Source organism: Eublepharis macularius, chromosome 4 (assembly GCF_028583425.1).
Source record: "Eublepharis macularius isolate TG4126 chromosome 4, MPM_Emac_v1.0, whole genome shotgun sequence".
Classification (NCBI taxonomy): Eukaryota; Metazoa; Chordata; class Lepidosauria; order Squamata; family Eublepharidae; genus Eublepharis; species Eublepharis macularius.
The window spans coordinates 103901942-103914611 of record NC_072793.1 but is presented as its reverse complement, the minus strand read 5'-3'; the positions used below and the strand labels follow the sequence as shown (position 1 = coordinate 103914611).

At 40.8% G+C, this 12670-nt stretch overlaps 1 protein-coding gene across 1 annotated transcript in view; it reads left to right on the top strand.

Moving 5' to 3' along the window:
* Positions 1 to 8399, top strand: part of NT5DC2 (5'-nucleotidase domain containing 2) — a 64073-nt gene extending 55674 nt beyond the window's left edge. Inside the window, exons 10-14 of the mRNA XM_054976177.1 lie at positions 1585 to 1666; positions 3666 to 3752; positions 6276 to 6416; positions 7225 to 7289; positions 7746 to 8399. Of these exons, the coding sequence (XP_054832152.1) occupies positions 1585 to 1666; positions 3666 to 3752; positions 6276 to 6416; positions 7225 to 7289; positions 7746 to 8007 (637 nt within the window). The 3' untranslated portion in view covers positions 8008 to 8399. The remainder of the gene's footprint in view (positions 1 to 1584; positions 1667 to 3665; positions 3753 to 6275; positions 6417 to 7224; positions 7290 to 7745) is intronic.
* Positions 8400 to 12670: the final 4271 nt, after the last annotated feature.

Here is a 12670-nt window from a genome sequence, read left to right as displayed (position 1 = left end):
AGTCTTCAGAAAGCATATTTTAAACACACACACAGAACCGTGAATGAGGTTTTCCCACAAAATACAGTGTTTTAAAAGCAGGTTAAAAACAGAGAGTGACAGACAGAAAAACACCCATTCCTCCTACAAAGCCCTTTTTTTAAAAAAGCAAAAAACCTTTGTGCCCATGGCTTCAGAACATCCCTTTCCCCTTCCCTCCCCTGGGTTGCTGCTCCGTGGTTGGAAGGAAGCCTGCTAATCAAGGAAAGCTGGGCTTCCATTCGGTTTTCTAGGGTGACAGAAGGAGGGCAAACACAGCTCAGGCATTCCCCTGGCTCCGTTGCTAGGAGAATAGATTATTGGCGCCTGAGTGTCTGGCTCTCCGATTAGATCACAGTGGCCCCCCCCCCCGATCAAGCCCCCCCCCCCCCGAACGCTGGATCGGTCACCGTGGACGGAACCAATTAGCTGAGTCCCGATGGCGGAAACACCATTATCAGGGTTTTTTCACATCGTGATTCCGATCGTGCCCATCTGTAATAATGACCTCCACCAAACCACCAGTGAATTCAACGGATGAGCAGGGATTTGCCCTTGCCTTTCCCATATCTAAATTCAAAATTCTAGCAACCATATCAGGTTTCTTAAACATTTTCCAAGCTAGTAGGGAGCTGCAAGGGAGCCATTTTTTGTATTTATCTGGATTACAGAAGATCGGTATTGAAGAAAATATCCTATTTTCAGAGAACAGACATAATATTCTCTCTTCTTTGTAACTGCCATATTTAAGAAATACTTGCATGTCCTCTATCAATTGCTTAGTGTGTAAAACTTAATTTTCTGGAGTTGCTTATCTTCCATTGTATGGAATCTCAGGCATATATACATTAAGACAGTGCTTGAATTGGGGGGGGGGGGGGGCGGGTTAAGGGCCCTTAATATCATCACCTCTAATCCTTTCCATTTTAGATCCTCCTTGTTAGTCAGACTCCCAGTTCTGTTCATACAGATTGCCAAACAAAATATTCATAAAATTCTAGGGTCGTTGGGCCCCAGACTTATAAGGGCATGTGCACAATAATTAGAAGAAGGCTAGGAATCCTCTTTAAGTTAAACTACAAACTATACTAAAACACACAAACTCTTATTCCTGCTTGATTGCTAAATACTCCACTGCTAATATTTCACCTCCTGTTGAATAAGGAAATCCAAACCGTGAATTATTACAGTAGTGCTGTATCAGGTGACATGGGTCTTCTAAATCTATATTCTAATGAGGATTATTCCTCTTCTTTCTTCCTCCCTTCAAACAACCCAAGCCTGTAGTAATAAACCTTACTCATTATTCTTACTGTACTTGTGAGAGATGGGGTCTAGAAAAGGATATGCTGCCAGCATTGGCTCCACCGTGGAGATTAGAGTAGATGGCAGTGATGCATAACAGATTATTCCTTTTCAAATCCCGCCCCCTTCCTGAGCCTTCCAATACTACTTTGGGGAGCCCATCACAAGAGGGAAGGGGAGCACTGCAATTAATTCTTTGCTCTGCTCATGGATAATTAACTGTCTGGAGATTGCCTGTAACATTATTTTTGATTTTTCTAGACCTTTCAGAAAAATGGATGAAAGAGGTTCACTTCATTGGGATAAAATAAGCAAACTGGAAAAAGGGAAGATATACAAACAGGTAAAACTACTTAGTAGTAAGTCATCACTTCATGACTTAAGATTTAAGGAGGCTTGGATTTTCTGAAGTTGTTTTGAAGTATGAGAACAAACATGACATTTGATTGTGTGTGCGTGTGTGTGTGTGTGTGGGGGGGGGTGATAGCTGCAATTTCCCACATATTCATTCTTCTCAGTTCTTAGAATTCAACTGAAATTGCTTCCAGTTTTTAAACCCGGTGGTGCAGATATATTATTTACTACTGAAAGATAAAGGCTAGATGTGATTGGTCTCTACTTAGGTGGATGGTAACTATTCCCATGGAAGCAATTTAGTATTCTACTCATAGCTGTCTTTTAAAAAATTATTTTAACCAGTTTGCTTCTGAAGGAAAGTAACCAGGCAACATTATGGCGTATTCCTGTAGGTTAACATGATAGGGCAAATAGATTATCTTTTTTATTTTTTAGGCCGGGGATTAGCAGGTTCTAGAGAAGCTAATCGCTTGGGAGGCTAATCACCAGAGGGTGTTTATGGTAGAGGTGTTAAATCCAGTTCTTGGGCCCTGCAGTTGAGGTCACTAGAACTCTAAATTGCTTCTGAGACAGATCTTGGATGAAATGAAGCCCTAAGAATAATAAGTTCAGAGAATGTTGCTGTGTTTAACTGCTGAGTCAAAGAACATAATTTTGGGTGTAGTTTTAATGTCATCAAAATAAAATATGAATAAATGCCTCCATGGTTACTAATGGAATGTTATGGGAACAAGGCTGAGAAAGAGGGAAGAGGTTTTATGAATTCATTGTACCACATGATCTGGGACACATGCAGCATGTGCAGAACGTTCCCAGTTGGATAATTATCTTGGCTAGCAGCTTCCTATTTATGTTGCTCCCAGTTTCTTTCAGGAGATCAACAAGTCAGAATCTTCCAGTTCCAACATAAGCACTGTATTGTTGGCAGGGATATAGTGAAAATGACAGTATTTAATAATAAAAATGTCCATTCAAATTGCACTTTTCTGTATCTCTCCCCCCCCCACCACCTCAGTATTTAAAAAAAAAATGTTTATAAGCCTACTTTTCTACCATATAACTGGGATCCAAAGCAGCAGTAAAATCAGCACAGCAGTCTGATGGAAACTATTGTCTTTCTAGACATATAGAAAGGAATTGTTTTTGAGGAGATGAAGGCTCTTCTAAAAGAGTTCTCTTTTATAATCACTCCAGAACTGCAAGAAGGACATAGTTATCTTCAAGCCATGTCCTTGAGTGCTTTGAATATTCTACCAAAACTGGTGTGCGCAGAAGAGCTTCAAAGCCTTCTTATTCAAGCAGCATCCCTTTACTCTACCAGTTGTTCTACTCCTAAAATGCAAAAGAACCTCAGAAGAAAACTCTGCTGCAGCATTAGAATTTGATTTTTATCAAGAATCTCTGCCTGTGCACAAGCCATGCTTATACCTAGTTATCTTTTGAGAAGCCTGAGAATAGAATATTGGGATCTAGAATACCTGCTTTAAAATTGCAGTTTGACCCCAAATTCATTGCATGGCAGATCAGTACATGTGCTGCAGTATCTCAAGGAAAAATAGGAATAGCAATGGCATATCTTGTGGGGTTGTAGTACAAATGAATGAGTCAGGCTGCACATTGCCTATCGTGAGACTTTGGGATAAATTGGTCTATAAACTGAAAAGTGGTTGTTAATGTATATTCCCAAGCAGCATCAAATGTGAATTTGTATAAATGTGATGGTTTGTTAAATTTGAAAAAAATGAGAACCTTTGAAAACCAAAGTTCCCATGAGAATGTTCTAAGCCTCTAGCCACAGCATTTTTAATAAGCTGCTTATTCGGAACAAGTATTTTCCTTTGTTGGCTTTGTTATTAAAAAAAATCAAAGTACGTATTACTTTTGACCTTTTTTAAGACAGTCGTGCAAGGGTTTTCTTTTTCCTTTACAAAAGGAATGAGGTATTTTGTTTATTCTCACACTCTCTTATATATCCTACTTTACAGGGTAATCTGTTTGACTTTCTGCGGTTAACAGGCTGGCGTGGCTCCAGGGTTCTTTATTTTGGTGACCATTTGTACAGTGACCTTGCAGTAAGTACTGCATCCTTCCACCCCCAAGGAAATGCCTGTTTCTTTTTTTTCAGTGCTGCTTGGTGTTCTTTTTTTCATTGAATTTCTATAATATGTTTGTGTAAAACATTCTAGCTTTGTGGCTTTCATTCTTTCTTCAGTGTGATCACATCCCATTGAACAGCTAGTTCTCTTCATCAGCAGCCTGCTTGCCATTGATGCACTGCAAAACATGGGTGGGCAGGAGGTGGAAGAGGGCAAAGCAGTCCTCCTCTGGTATCTCATTCACATGGAGATGTTTTGTGTGAGCTCATTGTCAGCCATCCCCCTTGCCCCCAATACTCTGCTGAGCCCCTTCCAGACATAAACTTTGGACATATATGCAAGCCAATGCTCAAACTACACTTTTTAATTCTAATAAAAATGAAATAAACAGACCTGCAGAAACCTTCCAGCTCTATCTCCCTCATCCAATTTGCAGTAACTTCCCTTACTTGCCATAGGAGAGTAAGTATTTACAAGCCCGCTGTAAATGCAAATGCAATGCTGAAGAACACTAGCTGTAGTCACCTTAAAAATCACTTGTCTGGATTTGAATGATCATCTTATTTATTTATTTATCTTTCAATTTAGAGTCTGCCTTTCTCACTGAGATCTGAATCAGATTACACAGTGCAAGTGAAAATATAATATATTCAACAGCTAGGATATTCACTCAGCAAAGTACAATAATAAATAACAGAACATTCAAGGAAACAGATATAATAGGGCAGCAGAAAGATTTTAAACATGCATAAAACCAAGCACAGAGATGAAATCTATCTGAAACAAAGCACAACTAATTTCCATGGTATGTTTAGCTATGTGGGAACTCCCTAGTAGGCGCATATCTACATCAGCAGACAATACCCAATAGCGTAGCGTTTAGTCCCCGACCCCTACCAAGGCATCTCTCAGCTATACTGTATGACACGGTCCTGTAATCTGGGTTGTTTTGGCTCTGGAAGAGTGTTTATTGTCCTATGGCAAGTTAGGGAAGTTATTGTGAACTGGATGAGACTGGATTCTCAACTTGCAAGGGCAAGTGGAGCTAATAAACCATTGTTAGTAATTTAAGGATGGATTCAGCAGTAGTAGCTTTACTGGATGAAAGCTAACAAATTTAAATTGAACCCAGACAAGACAGAAGTGATGCTCATTGGGAAGGTAGAGATCTTGAAGGATATTGTACTCCCTGCTTTTGATGGAGTTTGTCTGACCCTTGCAGACTCAAGAGCCTAGGGGTTATACTGGATCCAGCATTTCTGCTAGAAAAGCAAGTCAAGGCAGCTGCAAAAAAACACCACTTTCTACAAACTCAGTCTAGCTTGGAAGATGGCCCCCTACCTTAACATGGCCAATCTGGCCACTTGGATCAAGACTTGACTACTGTAATGCACTGTGCGTAGGTCCCCCTCTAAGTTAACTCAGAGACTCCCATTGGTACAAAATGCTGCAGCTTGGTTATTTTCAGGAGCTAGGAGGAGCATAAATATTACTCTAATTCTGCAATCACTCCAGTGGCTACCTATCAGTTACCAGACTCAATTCAAGGCTTAAGTATTGCATACAAAGCTCTTAATGGCCGTGGTCTGGTATATTTATGGGACTGCCTCTCTCCCTATGTTCCACTACAACAGCTTTGCTCATCTAAACAAGGGCCATTTCCACATGGCTTACCTGAAGCCGGGCCATGCCGCAACGTTGCGGATCGTGCCAGGGAAAACGCGAAATATCGCGTTTTCTCGCGCGAGTTTTGTGCGACAGCGTGCAAAACTCGCGCGAGAAAATGCGATATTTCGTGTTTTCCCCGGCACGATCCGCAACGTTGCGGCATGGCCCAGCTTCAGGTAAGCCGTATGGAAATGGCCAAGGTCTTCTGCCTATACCACTTGGCAAAATCAACAGCTGCTCGTACATGTGCATTCTCTGTGGTGGCCCCCACCTCATGGAACAGCCTACCTGAAGAGCTCAGAAAAGTTCCCAGTCTCCTGGCTTTCCACAAATAATACACAACTGAATTATTCAAGAGGGCTTTTTGCTCACATAGGAGGGCTGTACTGTAAGGAAGAGGTCTCAAAGAGCTGCATCAGTAAAGAGATAGGGACCATAGACTTCACCACTATGTACAATCTGTACATTTTAAGTATGATCCTGCTGGGTAGTTTTATGTTGTTTATTATGTCAGTCTTAGGATTGCTTATGCTCTGTTTCAGCATGTGTTCAACACTGTATTGGCTTTCTGCTAGTTTTAAACCTTTGCACATTTCCATTTATATACTCTGTTACATTGTTTATTGAAATGCTCTTCTGATGTTGATGACAATTGCTAAGGCTGTGAGCTATCACAGTAAAATTGATGGCGATGATTAAATGCTCTTGAAATTGATTGTACTAACACACTGTGTAATCCACCTTGAGTTTTATTCAGAAAAGCAGATGGTAAATAATGTAAATAAATAAAATAAATACAGTCTTATACTCTGCTGCATTCTTCTGTGTTAGGATCTTATGCTGCTTCATGGTTGGAGGACAGGAGCCATTGTTCCAGAACTGGAAACAGAAATCTGTATCATTAATACAGAGCAATACATGCACTCTTTGACTTGGCAACAGGCACTTACAGGACTTCTGGAGAGGATGCAGGTAAAATAGACCAGAAGACCAGGTGACAGCAAGAAATGCATCATCTTGTGTGGTTATTAGAGTCTCCATAGCTCTTACATTAAACAAATGTCCTGGTCACCACGATGCAATAACCAGAAGAAATGTCAAGAGCCTCCTGGTTCATTTGTTGACAGCTGCTGGCTGTGGCTATATTCTGATTAAGAGAGCTGCCTTATTCCTGCCGCTGTCATCCCAATAGCTGGCTAAGGCTCATAGTCCTAGTCAAAGGGGAAATAAATTGATACAGAAATGAGGAGTAAGTGTAGACTTCTCTATTTCTTCTATAAAACGGCAAGAGGAATGCAAGGCTTTGCAATAGCATTTTGCAATAGCTGCAAAAAAATCCCAACAAAACTCCCTGCCAGAGGAGATTCCCTCTTCCCCAGCTGTGAACATTAGTGGCAGATTCTTGTAATACCTATTCTTTACTATGTCCCTGACAAAGATTTTATTTATAGAGGGTGGTGTGAAGAATAATCTCATACTTCACTATCACCTCAGTTTTACCTTTCATTAAAGCTGTATTTACTATCTGATACCTAAAATGTATCTAAAGTAATTTCATGGTTCACATTTTTAAAGATATGCTCTTCATAGACTACACTTATTAAATACAATCTACAAAAAATGGAAATTCATAATTGTTAAACAATAGAATCCATCCACAAATGTGTGTTAACTGACATCTACAACATTATAAAAAAGTGTCATAATGGTTATTTACTGTAATAGAAAACTGATCTTTAGAATAGACATGTTCAAAATCAAATCTTTTTAAAAATTTTAGATGTATCAAGATGCTGAATCAAAGCAAGTGTTGCTGGAGTGGATGAAAGAAAGACAGGAAATTAGGTGACTCTTATCATTACTCACTTTTTAAAAAATCTGACTGTCTTTACCATACTATACAAATGGCAAAGTCAAGTTAGTATCTCTGTTAAACATCACACTCATATCAACAATTATGGAAACAGTTTGCATCTAGCAAAACATTTTCATGTGTGAATTCTCTCCCTCCCTGCCCCCCCCCCCGCTTGATATTGAATGTTCCCCCTTTAAACCTATTTGCACTTCTGTTGTGTGGTCAGATAGAGTTGCAAGGGCACAGATGGTTCCTTTTGAGGGCTGATGAATACAGTGCCGGACATTTTTCACCTGTTGCATGAAGTTTCCTCTACCTTCAAAGCTTTCATGTTTAAAGGAGGATAATGGTGGCACCTTCAGGGAAAACCTAGCATAGCCGTTATGAATGGATAAAATCCAAATTGTTGGTGATGTCCCTAATAATATCAAACTCTCTTCTTTCAGGTCACTTACAAAAAACCTGTTTAACCCCCAGTTTGGAAGTATTTTTCGAACCTTCCACAACCCAACCTACTTTTCTAGAAGACTGATTCGTTTTTCTGACATCTACATGGCATCAATCAGTTGCCTGCTGAACTATGATGTGAACTTCACCTTCTACCCTCGGCGAACCCCTCTGCAGCATGAAGCTCCCCTCTGGATGGATCAGCTCTGTACTGGTTGCATGAAGACGCCATTCTTAGAGGAAATGGTGCATATCCGGTGAAAGGCTGTGCATGACTGCCCTGTCACACATTCCCACCTAGTTACTGCCTGGCCATTGTTGCACTGTGCCTCCCAGCACTTCCTGAGAGAAGGCACTTGGAATGGATTGAAGGAAGGTAGAAAAAATATGTCATCAAAATGCTTTACTGATAAGAAGTAACCAAGTTTTTAAAAAATTAAAATTTATTTTTTCTCCAAGGGAATTTGCCCAAGATGTTCAAATCAGGGCCTTGGCCTTAAATCTGAAATACAGGTGACTGGTATTTTCAGCACTTTATATGCTAAACAGTCCTATTTGGCCTTGTCTGCACAGAAGTGTTGCATTGAGAAGTACATTAGCTGTGATAGTGCAAAATTGTAACGTTTGTTCATCCTTTTGTAAGAGTGCTAAGACCTTAGCCCTGACATGTAGTTCAGTATCCTGCATCACTTTTGCCTTACCATTGATACACAGTGCATTAGAATTGTGAAAATAACTAAAATAGATTTCTATTTTAAAAGACTTCATATGAATGCATACATAAATTTGAAGGTGCTAACATGTGATTAAAAGAACCAATTGAGCACAGTATAAGAAACAATAAAAAGCAAATAGCAATGATGGACACAGTTCTGCAAAACGAATCTTATTCTCACCTTACCTGGCCCTTCTGTGTGAATCTGGGTAGATGTGTGGCTGCTGTTCATAAATTAATAGAAATTGAAATATTGAGATTTCTCACTTATAGGGCAGTGTGCATTTGTGCTAGACTGAGGGTCCTTTTCTACATACACAGACATCACTTTCCTCATTCTACATTCCACTACTTGCAGCAGAATGTGTGAAGTAACAGCGTTGCAGTTGTGCATCAGCTTATGTGCTAGTTTTGTAAAGATTTATTTGCAATGCAAGACATGCTTGATGTCATCATCAAGTAGGTGGCAGTGCACCCCTTCCCCACCCCCACACACTATTAAAGTATATGGTCTTAGCTGGAACACTGGAACTGTGGAGCTGCTGCTTAAGGCTGTCTTTGGTAAAGGCAGGGAGGTCCAAGGTTTGGCTTGTGGGCAGTCACAGCCATTGAGTATGGTGTGTTCACCTATCTACTGCAAGGCTCCTGGCATTCTTACTCATAGCAAGAAAGATTCTAACATAAGACAATCCATCCCTCTGCCTCCAGGCAGGGGGGAACTGGCATAGGATCAGTGAATCCATCTCCTTCTTAAGCTGGTGCTTTTGCACACAGCAGCATGGCAGCGTTTGCTAGCAACAGGTTGACCATGCCACCACCCTGTGTATCCACCTATACCTTTCCAAGCTCCAGCATGAATGTTTCTCCTGCTTTTTACCCAAAGTTAGGGGAAACACACTAATGTATACAAAATGCATTTGCTTACTATCTGAATTTAGCAATACATGTAAGCTTCCTATCCCCCATCAAGTGTTGGCATAGTTCATGCATATCATCATTATGAGACTAGGCTACAGCAATATATAAAATATGGGGAAAGACACTTCAGAAACTTCCACCTCTCAATGGTGGTGAGATGCTTTATCAACTCACAGTAGTTTCCTGTTGGCATCTAGGCTCAACTCAAGGTGTTGATTATAGATATATATGTTTCTTTCAACCTTGCTTATTTAAGAGCCTATATGGAGGAAACACTACCAACAGTGCCAAGTTCAAATAGAAAGAGCGTACCCAAAGGAATATTCTTGGTCGCTGTTGCTTTATCGCCATTCCTAGTTATGGAATGTCCTTCCCTTGAGGACTTGCCAAACTCTCAGGGTTTTCTTGAAATGTAAAGACTTAGCTATTTGCTCTGGTTATAGGAAACCAGTTTGGATGTTTAAGTTAGCAAAGGGATAAAGATTCTTGCTGTTTCAATCTGGTTGAACTCTGTAATTGTTTTTTTTTTGTTTCACTTACTTGCATGTAGCAAATAAATAGGCATTCTGATTTCAGATATATTAGACCCTTATCAATCATCTTTTCTATAATGAGTGGCAGTTTCAAACAATTCAGTATTGAATATTATCTCTTTATGTACATGGTAATGTTGCCCTAAACAGGGGTCTCCTTGTGAGTTGGGGAAATTAGCATGCAAGGAGAGGCAAAGGGGGGTTACAAGCGAGAGCCACCATCAATTTTTACCAGGTCTGTTCCCTCAGGGGACTCTTGAAATGACCAAATGGGTGTTTAAAAATGATTTTTATTAAAACATCATCAAAAGCAATCATAGAAGAACATATACCACACACATATAAAGTTTCCTAGGAAAAGCAGAGAGGAGGTTGGATAGAGTTTCAAGGTTTTGTGTTATAGTTACCAGTCCAGAAATGAAGTAGCTTCAGCATCTAGTGCTGTGCAGCAAGGAGGGAGAAAGGGGTTCAGACATGCAGTCTGAGGGTGTGCACACGTGGATCCAAAGGGCACATACACTGAATGAGGCAGTGGTAGTCCAATTGTACTGTGGAACATACCCTGGGGCAGGATTGCATCTTCTGTCCCAAAAAACAACTTGATGGCTGCCTCTGGCTTGAGACAAAGAGCTGAGAGACTGTCTCTGGGGTAGGGCAATGAACTAGAAAGCTGTCTCCAGGGTAAGACAAAGAGGTGGGAAACGGTCTCCAAGGTGAGACAATAAAAGTTTGAGTAACCCTTCCTGGGCAATACTAGAGTTATCAATGATGATTGATGGCCTACAGGGGCTGGATAAGTGAGGCTATCAGAGCCCAGAATAGCCCAGAATGGGAGAGTGGATAAGGAGAAGATCGGCAAAGCATGTTAACGAGATTAATTCAAGAACTCTTGGAAGTCCCTATTGTCTCAGGATCTTTGCACATCTCTGGGGCATGGAGGCTGAAAGCTGGTCTCACCTGGTGTCTCACATTCTAGTAATTTTCCAGCTCCCAGCCGGGATCTGGCATCCATTTACTGCCTTGCTAGGCAGCGCTTCTGTGTTTAAAACATATACAGAAGAGGGGCTTATGATATTGCCATATTGATAAGCCTTCTTAATAATGTGAGGGCAAGTCTGACCGCTAACAGTAAATTAAGAAGTGCTTGAACATGATTCCAAAGAAGCCTTATTAGCAGTTTCTAGAATGTATGTGTAAATTGTCATTCGCATAATGTTGTTTAGGGATGATCGAGCACCTGCTGACCGCCTAGCTGAGGTTAAGAGAATTGACCAGCCTATTTTTGTGGCCATCAAATAGAGGAAGAGAATTGGCTCCATGGGGGTAGCCACAAAAAGTTGAAATTACTACATAATTTCATCTGCTTGTTCTTACTTGCCTGTTCTGCTACATACCTGCTGTCAAGAACACCATGGGTGGGTAAGATCAATCTGGGGAGGCAAGCAAGACAGGACTTACATGGAGGGAAGGAAAACTGGATGATTGTGGTAGGAGTCTTCAGATAGCTTCAAGCTGAGCAGGCTTGGGATGGATAATGTGACTTGCGAGAGAATCGGGGCTTAGTTCAGAACATGTGTATGGACCACAGGGCATACAGATACCTGCCTTTCCCTCCTGCAAGTCAGGAACAGGTATCAGATCAATACTTGTAGGGGAGATTTGGGGGGCAGGGGAGGACACACCAGCATCAAACTGATGTATCACCACATATGTACAAAGATAAATATGCTGATTCAATTTTCAGTTTGCAGTTTCTAGGACATCAATTTTTTTCCTACATGTCTTCATGTTTAATAGGCAATGAGGTATGCTTTTTGTCTCCAAGTCCCATTGGAATAGAACCAGGCTGGGTCAGTCCAGCAAGGAGGAGTCAGACAGGAAGCAGTTCTTCACCTTCTGACTTGTATTTCTTTGGCGTTGGCAGTGTTCATAGGTGATGAGGGAATGGCTGTTGGAGCTGAGCAGGAATGGAGAGGGATATTCAGACTGGATTTTAGGGGGCTCTTTTCTACACATTCTACCTGGTTTATTGTGGCTGAGAATTGGATAATTAGACCCAGTCCTTAGGAATTGGTTAGGTCCCAACTAGAGCTTGCAGGAATAGTGTTGAGTTGCTGTGGCATAGGTACGTATGAATAAGTTGGCAAGCACATGAGACATGTAGGGATGGCTTGGAGATTTACCCAATCCAGCTGCTCATTAGCTGTGTGGGTGAATGAGTTGAGAAAGGGCCTTAGTGCTCACTGGCACCAGCAGAATCCTAACTGCTATATGAGATGGGGCTTGGCACCTCTTTGCAGAGGCTAATGTGCAGGCAAGGATAAACAAGGTATGGCAGTGACACCAGCTAGCTGGGAGACGGGTTGGGATTTCCTATCAGAGGCAACTCGCCCTAAAGAGAAATTGATGTTGTTTTTTTATGGAGATCAGCTGTCAATAAACCTAGCTTAATGTATGTGTTGATGTTAAAGCTTCATGTAATGTATATATTTCCATTACTTATTCTGCAATTTGTGTATTAAATTACCGTGGCAATCCTTGGAACTGTACTTTTTAAATTACAAATCTGCAATTTGGACTCTGAACAGTTCTCTTGTAGCAATTGTGAACTCAAAATTTTGGATCCTAAAGTGCTTTGGCAGCATTAACTTACCTTTAAAGGATGAGGCTAATCTTTAAAACACAGATCAAAGAATGGCAAAGTAAGGATAACACTAACATGAAATGTTCATTGGCACATTGTGCAGAATTTGTGTTC